The 12127-nt window shown below is 45.5% G+C and overlaps 1 protein-coding gene across 1 annotated transcript in view; it reads left to right on the top strand.

Annotated features, from left to right (window-relative positions):
• Window positions 1-12127, top strand: part of DKK3 (dickkopf WNT signaling pathway inhibitor 3) — a 46776-nt gene that overhangs the window by 4821 nt on the left and 29828 nt on the right. The window contains exons 3-4 of the mRNA XM_042905823.1: window positions 3372-3509; window positions 6396-6479. Coding sequence (XP_042761757.1) covers window positions 3372-3509; window positions 6396-6479 — 222 coding nt within the window. The remainder of the gene's footprint in view (window positions 1-3371; window positions 3510-6395; window positions 6480-12127) is intronic.

The following is a 12127-nucleotide window of genomic DNA, read 5'->3' as shown; positions in this document are numbered from 1 at the left end:
TCAGTCACCCCTCCTCCTCCTCCTGGAGGTCTTTCTTTTCATTTCTTTAAACCCCTGGCTTGCTTCTAGAAACTGTCATAATCATCCCCAAAGTGGTTTATGTGGGGCTCTGCTATCTCCCCAGTAAATGCATAAGCTACTCAGGGCAGAATCACACTGGACAAGTCACAATATTCGGAGTCAGATTGCCCTGAGTTCTGTCTGAGCTTTGCCGCTTACTAACAATGTGATGTGATGACTTAGGAAGATCCCTTCACTTCTCTTCACTCGTGTTCTTCATCTGCAGAATGAGGGCAACAACACCTTCCTCCTAGCGTTGCTCAGGGAGGCAGGGAAGGCGTGGCGCATTGGCTCAGACATAGCTGATGCCCAAACGTGGAGGCCGTCTATTGTGACAACGACCACGATGATGATGAACCCAGTGATCAAGTTTCGGACACCTTGGCAATCCTCTCAGGGTCAAACACAGCAGTTGCTGACCAAGTCCTCATTTGTGTCTACCAGACTCGCTTCTAGTTCAGTGTTTTTGTGCTACGTCGCGACATGGCAATTCTTTTCCCGTATCCATCCCAGCTCATCAAATGTGGTTGAGAGACACAGGAAAAGAGGTGCCTTAATTGGTACATGAGAGAATAGAAGACAGTGATTTTTTTTTTAAATAGAAGAATCTTTTTGAGGATTAGTTTTAAGAAGTAAAAATAGCCCAGAGTCAAAGATAGCAGTGTTGGAAAACTGCCAGCCACCAACTAGAACTTCTCTTTGTGTCTCTCGTTTAAATCCTAGAGAGAGTATCAGATTGGCTCAACTGGCCTTTCTTTGAGTCCAGTCAGCTATGAACTGGTCACATTGTCAACTACTCCCTCGAGGTGGGGCACGGTGGTAAACGCACAAGGGGAAATTGGGTACAGCTTCAGGTTGAATGACATCTCTGGTATAAGTGTCACGGAGGCTCATAAGACTGGAGGATTTGAGACCAGCAGCCTCAGAAATCTGACACCAGGGGCGCCTCCGACTTCGGCTCAGGTCATGATCTCATGGTTCATGGGTTTGAGCCCCACGTCGGGCTCTGTGCTGACAGCTCAGAGCCTGGAGCCTGCTTCGGATTCTGTGTGTGTGTGTGTGTGTGTGTGTGTGTGTGTGTGTGTGTGTCTGCCCCTCCCCACTTGCTCTTTGTCTGTCTCTCTCAAAAATAAATAAACATTAAAAAAAAAAAAAAAAAGAAATCTGACACCAGAGAAGAACACATGTTCAAGAAGAGCCAGAAAGAGGGGAGACCCTGGGAACTAGTCAGCTGACCCTCTCTCTACAAAGGTCCCTGTTGTACCCAAGAGGTGGGGTGGGGAAGGAGACATAGCTGTCGCCCTACCTGTATCAGGTAAGGGGCTGTCTTGGGGATGTTTGGCTCTTCCCACCCCTCACCACCAGACCCTGCAGCAGAGGTTTGGGGACAAATAATTTATTTGGGAAGTGATCCCAGAAATACTAGAAGGAAGTGGGAAAGTAAGATGGAGGAGAAGAGAAGGAATAGAGACTGTGCTAATGAGCAGGTTACTGCTAGGCACTGAGGCACCCCTGGGGTTCAGCCCCACTGGGCGTCAGAGAGACTCTGCCTCTTTGCGGGGAGAGGGGGGTGGGGTACTTACCGGCATAGCCTTTGGCTCACTGATTGAGGATGGTTCCTGGGGTATTAACTCCCCAGCGCTTGAGGTCTGTGCAGGCTGAGCACGCTGAGCTGCCAGAGAGAGACAAAGCTGGTTGTTGGCACGTAAGGGAGTTGGATGCAGATCACGGGGAGATGGACGGGGCACCAACAGCGGGTGTACAAGGGCCAAGACTGTTCAATGGAAGCATGCTCAGATCCCACGTCTGCTTTTTCCTGACAGTCTTTTTTTTTTTCTTTTTATGTGTCTTGTGGATATCCTACAGTGAATTTTTTTATTTTTTTTTATTAAATTTTTTTGACATTTGTTTTTGAGAGACAGAGAGAGACAGAGCACAAGTGGGGGAGGGGCAGAGAGAGAAGGGGACACAGAATCCGAAGCAGGCTCCAGGCTCCGAGCTGTCAGCACAGAGCCTGACGTGGGGCTCGAACCCACGAACTGTGAGATCATGACTGAGCCGAAGTCGGATGCTCAACCTACTGAGCCACCCAGGCACCCCAAATTTTTTTATTTTTAATTTCTGTAAACATACAGTATAATATTGGTTTCAGGTGTACAATATAGTGATTCAACAATTCTACACATCACTCAGTGTTCATTGGGATAAGTATACATTTAAAAAAAAATTTTTTTTAACGTTTATTTATTATTGAGAGACAGAGAGACAGAGCATGAGCAGGGAGGGGCAGAGAGAGGAGGAGATACAGAATCCGAAGCAGGCTCCAGGCTCCGAGCTGTCAGCACAGAGCCCAATGCGGGGCTCGAACTCACAAACTACGAGGTCATGACCTGAGCTGAAGTCGGATGCTCAACCGACTGAGCCACCCAGGCGCCCCAAGTATACTCTTAATTCACTTCGTTCACTGTTTCACCCATCCCCTCACCCGTCTCCCCTCTGGTAACTACCAGTTTGTTCTCTATAGTTAAGAGTCACTTGTTTGTCTCTTTTTTGTCTTTGTTTTTTTGTTTTGTTTCTTAAATTCCACATTTGAGTGATATCTTCTGGTATTTGTCTTTCTCTGAATGACTTACTTCACTTACCACATCTTCTTTATCCACTCATCTATCGATGGACACTCGGGCTGCTTCCTTAGTTTGGCTATTGTAAATAATGCTGTAGTAAACATAGGGGTGCATATAGTTTTTCGAATCAGTGTTTTTGTGTTCTTCGGGTAACTAGTGGAATTACTGGATCATACAGTAATTCCATTTTCAGTTTTTGGGGGAACCTTCATTCTGTTTTCCATCATGACTGCACCAGTTTGCATTCCCACCAGCACTGCATGAAGGCTTTTTTTTTCTCTACCTCCTCACCAACAACTTGTTGTTTCTTGTGTTCTTGGTTTTAGCCATTCTGACAGCTATGAGGTGGTATCTCATTGTGGTTTGGGTTTGCATTTCCCTGATGATAAGTGATGTCCTTCACTGATAGTCTTGGAGAGTTATCCAGTCTCCCTGAGCCTTACTCTCCCCATTTGTAAAATGGGTACATTCACACCCATCTCCTAGGGAGGTGGGATTTAAGGCTATAACATATGTAAAACATTTAGTGCAGTGTCTTATTGTAGTGGGTATTCAATTAATGGTATCTATTGCTGCCATTATTTGTAATTGCAGAAGAGGAAAAGAGAAGTGGTTTTCTTTTTTTCTAGTGGAATGATTTGTATCAAGAGAAAACAATTTTGCTCATTAAGTTCATTGATTTAATAGATGGAAGCAGAAGAAGCTGCTGCTAAAACATCGTCAGAAGTGAACGTGGCAAAATTACCTTCCAGTTATCACAATGAGACCAACACAGAAACCAAGATTGGAAATAATACCATCCACGTGCACCGAGAAATTCACAAGGTAAGGGTGGCCAGGGCCAGGACGTTCTTCTTTCTGTAGCACCCCGTCCCATCAGAGAACTAAGGTCTTGTTTACAAATTTGATCCATAAGCCAAAAATACGAATAAGGTTGGTAAAACACAGATTAAAAACCAGAGGGAGTAAGGGAGCTGTTTAAGTGGGAGAGTGGTGTACATATCAAAAACCTAAATTGCTTTTGCATTCAAGTAATAAATTCAACTCTAGGCTGCCTGCCAGTCCAATTGCAAAGGAATGGTCTGGGGTTTTTATCATTTGAAAAAAAAAAAAGGGTGCAAACAAGTGTCTAGAGAGGTACGTCTCTAGTATTGAATTTGAGGAATTTATCTCATAGGTTTTAATGTATGTTTTAGTAGAGAGTTGAAATAGAGTTCATGTTTGGTGAATAGATCTTCACTGTTTCCTTAGGAGGAACTCAGAATGTGATACACTCCATCTTCAGAATGGAAAGCCCCTATTGCCATGAGATTGAACATCTTTTCATTTGCTGGTTATCCATTCAAACTCCCATAGCAGAGTTTTTCCCAGCCTGCCCCATGTCTAAGTGTTCTTGGTTTAATGTCTGGCATGAAGAGCAAGCAGGTTCATTCATTACCTGACTTGAGGAAGAAAACACCAGAAATCCAAAGGCACGTAGCATTAACCTGCCTTGGCGTGAGAGGTCGCCATCGTGACTTAGGCAGGACTGTGAGGGCAAACCTTGTGAGCCTGGTTTCTCTTGAAGAGAGTCTGGCGTGCAGACATCCAGGGTCATTGTAGAGGCTGTTGAGTTGATGTCCTATCGTTAGCATCAAGGAGCTTGACCTCTAATCTCATCTAAACTCATATACACAGGGCCTGATGGTTCTCACGAGAGAGTCTCACTTTTGTTCAAGGGCCCAGGTAATGACTTGGTTGAAACAATAGCGTTTGTGTGTCATAGAGCATAAAGGGGTCAATTTTTATGGGCCATTGCCTTGACCGTAAAGTAGCCTTTATGTGGCTCTTCTCCCGCTGCCTACTGATGGGCCCAGCTTCAGAGTGTACCCCGTCACCCCAAGATAAATGAATGAGTCACTCACTGAAAAAAAAATCCTTTAGCATTGCTCATCTGAGGACTGCAGAATGTTTCCAAAAGTCATTATTTTATCTTTGTCAAAACCAATGTTAAGTCATTCTTTTTGACAATAACAGGTTTGGCTACTTAAGGATGCTTCTTGTAGATGTTGGAATACCCAAGTGTGAGTCCTTCCAGTAACTAGTATGATTTTGAAAAAGTATTTAAATTTTATGTCCCTCACTAACCATACTTATGAAATAAGTATGTCAAGAATATACGTGACAGTAGCATGAGGGGCAAATAGTTTAAAGTACATGAGAGATCATTGTAAACTACAAAGTGCTTGCAACAGCAAGGTCTTATATTCCTTTTTTTTTCCCCAGTAAATTTATGTTATCAGCACAGCGTACTAGTTCTCCAGTAGGTTCCATGGAGCACCTGTCCTATGCAATGCTTCACGAAAGAGGGACTGGGGGGTGGTGAAACATATTTTGAAAACATAGAGATAGAAAAATGCACACTAGTATATACTAAAGACTTTAAGAAGTCCTGCATGTATAGAACCATAGAATTTTTAAAAATATACCATCAGTTAATCTGGCAAAAATCTGGCATAGAGGAAGAAGACACTGCCTATTTGCTGTAGTGGAGATTTATCAAGATAAAAATGTTAAAGGGGCGCCTGGGTGGCTCAGTCAGTTGAGCGTCTGACTGTTGATTTCGGCTCAGATCATGATCTCAGGGTCATAGGATCAACCCTCTCATCGAGCTCTGTGCTGAGTGTGGAGCCTGCTTAAGATTTTCTCTCTCTCTCCCTCTGCCCCTCCCACCTCCACTCACACTCGCTCTCAATTTTATATGTGTGTATATATATGTGTGTTGATTATATGTTATATTACATATATGTATATATGTTGATTATATGTTATATATATATGTGTGTATGTATATATGTTGATTAAAATATATCTCTTCAGACGGCAGTTGGATCCACTGTGACAGATTAGGCTGAGTTTCCACTTTGTTCTGGATGCAGCCTCCTTGTGATATTAGAGCTGGCAGGAGCTTTACAGATGACCTAGTAATGAGGACACTGTGAATCAGAGAAGTGGCTTGTTCCCGGTTGCATGCTAGATGGCTGTTGGTAGCTGAGCCGAGGCTCGAAGAACACAGATCTCCCGTCTCCTGGGCGGACATCCTTTCTGCTCTTTACCACCAGCACGAGCGTTCGATAGACAGGGCCTTTGGTGGGGCAGGAGTGGCCCGCGGTGCCTGTCAGGATTTGGGGGGCTCAGCTTAGAGGCGCCTGCTGCTGGTTACAGAATCAGATCCAGACCCCAGATAAGGGAGCCTCCCATTGTACTTAAGCACTTTCTTGATAAAATACTTCGCCAGAATCAGGAAGGGGGTAGCTGTGGGTAAAGCCTGCTTGCTTCTCATGAGAGATGTTTGATTAGACACGCAGACCTGTCACTGTTGAAAAGAAAGTTGACGTTGAGTTTCAAGTGACGAGCCCCAAGAACAATAAAAGCAGCCAGTGCTGAGTATGTGCTCGATGACCGGCTCTGTGCTGAGGGCTTTGCACAGACCTCCCCAGCGCTCTGCATAGCAACCCTATGAGGTAGACTCTGTTATGTTCCTTATCGCGGTGCAGAGAGGAGGCCGTCTGTCTGACGGCTTCTGGTGGAGTTCAGAACGAGAGGGGGAGTGGGCATTCTCTCTATTTTGGCAGATGCCCCAGCTTTCAGAAAATGGAAGAAAGAAACCAGCTTGTGGGATGTGCCCAGAATTCCTTCTGTTGCATGCTCACTATACTTGCTCTGCCGTAGATCACCAACAACCAGACTGGACAGACGGTCTTTTCAGAGACGGTCATCACGTCTGTGGGAGACGAAGAAGCCAAAAGGAGCCACGTGAGTTGTCCTCTCTCCTGGGCTCACCCTGGAGGCGCACACCTTTGTTTAGCTTGTGACGGGTGACCCAGACTTCAGGCTGTGGGCAGAAGGGAGCTGACTCTCATTTGCCTCTTCTGCGTCCTTTCTACCAAGATGCCCGGATGCCTGCATTTCTGGCCGGAACGATACAGTCTGGTAATAGGCTCTGGCTCAGTGCTCTCTGCATCAGGAACAACAGGGAAATGAGATTCAGTTGGTATTTGCATGGCTCCCCTTTAGCCTTGAAAGGGAATAAGGAGGTACCAAGTACATTGATTGGGGGCTCTGGCCATGAGATCTGATGCATCCAACCTGGAATCCCCAGAACCTCTGGTGTGGCCAGGCCTCTTACAAGCCCAGCCCTGGTCAGGCAGTTTGAGAGCAAGAAGACCTCACAGGGAAGCCCGTGGTCTAAGGGAAAAGGGCTGTCCTCCTTCTCCAGGCCTCATGCTCTGGCCACTTGTGATTGTTCCTACTACACAGTGGCCTGCTGCTTTGTCCAATGGCGGCATGGTTTTTATAGAACCACATAGTCCTAATGTTGGAAGGGGCATATTTCACAGGAGGAAAGCCTGGGCACGGTCGGGAGATGACCTAGTTGGAGTCAGTGGTCTCCAGACTCCCAGGCCCCAGGTGGCTCACCTGTACTTTACCTTCTCAGAGAGGTGGCTGGCTTCAGATGCAGATGCCTGGTGAGGAGTAGACAAGGTGACTGCCATGTGACATGGTCAGCGGTAAAAATGTGCTTCCTCTATGGGGACCCCAAGAACCAGCCTGTCTGTCCCCAGGTTCCTGACACAGACTTTAACCACAAGTTCTTACCCTCCAACGTGCGGAACGCATCCCTGGCCTTCACAGGGGATCAATGATTTTTCTTCACTTCTTTTGGTATTCTCATAGGAAGGGTAGCAGTGTACCCACAATAGCTAGGGAGGTGGTGCTGATGTGGTTGGTAGTTGGTGGGTCCTTTTTGCTTGGTTCTGGCACGGTGCTCAGACATTTACCTCAGGCTGGGGGGTCCAGTTGGTTGTGTGTGATAATGGTGACCCACCATTCAAGGGACCTGGGGGCAAGCTCTGTAGTGAAGTGGAAAGAGCTCTAGCAGTGGAGGCTGGAAGCAGGGGTTTGTCACTTATGAGTTGGGTCACCCTGGTCACAGAAGCCTTTGAAGTGAAGATAGGGTCGACGGACGGTCTGGAAGGAAGAGAGGCTGCACTTCAAAGGTGGGAAGAGAGAGAGGGAAGCAAAAAAAGAAAACAAAAACAGACAAACAGCCACAGGATGTGGTCATGGTACCAAGAGGGAAAAGCTTCAGAGTGTTATACATTTAGGTCTCTGTTTGGGGCCCCTTGAGGGAAGGAAAGCCTCAGCAGAAACCATGCAATAGAAAGGGTGGGGGAAACAGAACGCTCAGGGCTGTGAACTAGCAAAAATGTCTCTGTTGTCAAGTGTGAGAAAAAAGAAAAAAAAAAAGCATGTTATTGCACAATGGTACATCCTTTTTCCGGGAAGCTTCCCAGGGCCTTATGATGAACACCTGCCAGAGGCCCACCCCATGCCTCCTCTTTTGCCCTCCAAGTGAGGTGAATGTGTCAGGTTTTGAGCCCTGTGGGAAGGGAACTGAGGCCCTGAGAGTGGCGGGGGGGCGGGGGGGCGGGGAGAAACAAGATCTTGAAGATGCTGAGGATGTGCTTGGGCCACACTTGTGTGCCGCCACCAGTGAGCTCACTTCCCAGCTGCCCCCGGTGTGCGTGGCCTTGTGTGCCCATGTGTGTCCGTGCTCCGGGGCCAGCTGGGAGGCCCAGAATCCCCACACCTGCCCGCACAGTCTCCTGTGTCCATCCTGTGATGGAGGACCCACAGCGCCCTTGTGCAGCGTATAATCCCAAACCAGTCTTGTGAATGCAGGTTGACAGCAAGGGATAGATCATAGAAACCCAGTTCTTGATTTCTGCTCAAGAAACTCCTTGAGTTTCTCTGTGGGAATAAATTCCACTTTGCTTATCTAGAAGGGAGATTTGGGGCATCGGATACTTGACTGGCCGGTGTCTGGCGAGTCCCGTGGTCTTTAGAGAACAGACTGGAGACTTTTGAAGTCACCTGTGGAAGGGCTATCATGTGGCAGAAATGGTGGCATGTGTACCTTACAACAGAGCCTCTCTCATTGTTGGTGTGGCTTCTCAAGAGTCAGAGAAGCAAGATCTAGTATCGAATGCCCACAGAATTCTTCCATTCAACTCCTCCTTGGTTCCTGGGTCACCATTGTCCCAACACAACTGAGCTGGGGCTTGGGCATCATCTTTACAGAGACGAGGCACTCCTTTTAGTGAATAGGAAGCCATAAAGACTAGATTTCCTTCAAAGGGACACAAACGGGCGAACATTGTCACTGCTGTCCCATTCTGTAGTTTCGTAATATAATGATTTTTGCAAACGGACGAACATTGTCACCACTGTCCCGTTCCGTAGTTTCATAATATAGTGATTTTTACAGTTGGCCCTGAAATGCATTACATGCTGAAGAAACTTTCTCTGAAATGGGAAAGAGAGATTTGCCATTCAAAAGAACAAAATGCTATGCTGTTCAAACCTTCAAATACTGTAAACAGGGGCTGAAGTTTCAGGATTTAAAACGCCCAGATGAATTCAATTAAAAATAATCACCGTGCACTCCATATTTTCCTTTCTTCAAATGCTGCAATGTGTATTAATATGTATGGTAACCCAAGGAGGCCCATGGAAAGTTACAGACAGTAATACTATATGGCTGTCTAGAAAATTTAGCCCAGTATGTGCAAGGTCTTGGTCTGTTTTTACATTCAGATGTGAAAGCGTTTTGTTATTTCACCTGAGCGCCCCTGCGATGGTGATGGGGTCTGACGTCTTTCTGTGAGGCTTTTGTTCTAAGCCCTCAGCCCGGCTCCCTTCACGGGCCAGTGGGTGGGCTGATTGATGTTGGGCTACTTTTGAGCGGAGGGGTTAGGAAGAAAGTGGCGTGCCGGAAGCCAGAGAGCGGACAAGCCATTATGCATAAACGAGAAGCTTTTATTTATAGAACAGTGTCCCCAAACATGAAGCATCTCGCCCAATTAGCCAAGGCACCATTTTGAAGAGACATGTCCTCTCATTAAAATACGGCTCACAACTACAAAGCTTAGCACATCATGCATTTGCTGTCTTTTCTGTTTTCACATTCGAATATGATCTAGAAGAGTGAGTTTGTTTTTCCAGCTGACTATACCTAGTTTGAACCTACACATTCAATCACGTACAGCCAACTCCAAGATACCACTCAAGACTTAGGAGACCACAGGTACATTTCACTACCCAAAACATCCAGATGGTAGCAGTTTTGTGACCAAGACTCCCTTGTCCCAGAGAATGATCAGTGCAGACAGTGCCTTTTTTTACTAGAGATGGTGGTCTATGGACAGTGACAATGGAATTCTCCACAAGTGTGAAACCAAATGTCTTCTCTTTTGTGAGGGTACTTTGTTTTTTGTGTCGAAGGCTGGGGAAGTAGAATGGTAAACCATGGCTGGACTTTTTGAAGACTTATGTTGGTTTGTTTCCCCTTGAATGGTAAACATCTGGTCACCTCAAAGCCCTGAGAGACAGACCCACCAAGCATGTGAGAGAAGAAAGGAGGTTAGATGACCCCCTTCTCCATTAGGCCTCAGGTTCTCCTTTGCTTCCAACCGTTCATTCATCACAGAGTCGACACAGGTGGGGTACCAGCTTCATTTGCTCCCCATCCCCTGATATTTGATGCTGGAGTCGCCCTTATCAATTTAGTGGAATTGCTGAGGGCACCATGATAACAAGTCACTGGAGGTGTATTTTAACAGAAATGCATTGGGCAGGGCATGAGTCTGTTAGAGAAACTCGGTCAGCTCCCAAAGTCCTTGCCTCCTGTTGGGAGTCCTGTTGGGCAGGGAGGCAGGGGTGGCCAAGTCCCGGGAAATACAGCCCTTCCCTGTCTGTGTCCAGGCCAATTGAAGTCTGAACAAGGTAGTCTGAACCTGGGTTCAAACCCTGCCTTGACCCTTACAAATTCTGACCTCTGTGATTCGGTTTCTTCATTTATCAAATGGGGCTAATAATCTCTGGTTGACAAAGTTGGGTGAGAATCTAGGAAGGCAGGGTTTATAAAAGCTCTTTGTAAGGCTTGTTATTATTGAAAAGTAATTAAAACTGGGTTCTAATTGGCTTCTCCCCTGGTTCCCAGCAACCTGTTGGAAAAAGAATGGAATTTGCTTGGCAGCTGAGGGTATGTGTAAAAGGCCTCCACTGGCTTCTTTGCTTTGATGTTTAAAGCCTGGGGCTAAGTTCTTCTGAGGCCTGCCTCACCCTCTGAGTCATGGGCTTTGCCAGAAGCTCTGTGCTCAGGTTGACTCACCCTGCCCCCATCTTGTCCTTGCCAGTCATTTGTGTCTGGTTTGGGCATTGGGGATACACGCTGAAGGAAGGATGGGACACAGTGAATGACAAGAATAGGTGACAGTCAGGCGCTGACAAGTTCCAGGAAGCTGGCAGGATGTATACTGGTTTCTATAGAAAATAGCCGACTTAGGGTTGTAAGGGTGATAGCATAGTCTTGTGTGAATGTGCAGGTCTCCAGTCCTGTAACCAAACATCTGGGTATGTTTGCATTTCTAGATTTATAGTTTGAGTTGACTTTGTGATTTCTGGCCAAGTTTAAGGCCCTCATGCCTTAATACAGCAGGAAAAAAATTTAGGAAAAATCGAAGAGTTCTGGATCATTCTGAGAAATGGATAAACAGTCCCAAATAAAGTTGATGTGGGTGAGTGGATTTGAATAAGAAGTAGGCATTTCTCTTTGAGCTATAACCTGGCCGTATTAAATTGTACTCTCCTCGACCTAAGTATCCTTCAAGAAGGAATTCATGAAATATACATGATGCCACATGCAACATGAAAATACTATGAAGTTAACACAAATGAGTTTCATTTAGGTTTCATGGAAGTTAATATGAAAGGATGTCTTCAATTCAATGTTAAGTGAAAAAAGCAATTGCAGAACAGTGTGTATACTATATAAAGTATATAAAATACACTTTACACATACAGCATATAAAAATACCTTATTTTTAGAAAGAAAAGTATGCCTAAAAAGCTGAGCAAAATATATGCTAAATCATTAATAGTAGATATCTCTGGAGGAATTGAAATTTGCAGAGACTTTTCCTTTATTTCTATATTTTAAAAATGTTTTTAAGAGGAGCATATGAATTATTTATAATTTTGCCATAATCATCTGTCTACATATTTTTAAAAAATTTTTTAACATTTTTTTTTTATTTTTGAGAGACAGAGAGAGAGCATGAGCAGGGGAGGGGCAGACAGAGAGGGAGACACAGAATCCAAAGCTGGCTCCAGGCTCTGAGCTGTCAGCACAGAGCCCGACTCGGGGCTCGAACTCATGACCCGTGAGATCATGACCTGAGCCGAAGTCTGACGCTTAGCCAACTGAGCCACCCAGGAACCCCACATCTGTCTATGTTTTTAAATGATTTTGCAAGTATTTTCATTGTGTAAATTTAAAAAATTAAACTGCTAAGCCAAAGGGTGTGCATATGTAACATTTTGAGAGATAGTGCCGTATT

This window comes from Panthera leo, chromosome D1 (assembly GCF_018350215.1).
Source record: "Panthera leo isolate Ple1 chromosome D1, P.leo_Ple1_pat1.1, whole genome shotgun sequence".
NCBI lineage: Eukaryota > Metazoa > Chordata > Mammalia > Carnivora > Felidae > Panthera > Panthera leo.
Note: the sequence above shows the minus strand (reverse complement) of the source record. Positions and strands in the feature narration are given on the sequence as shown.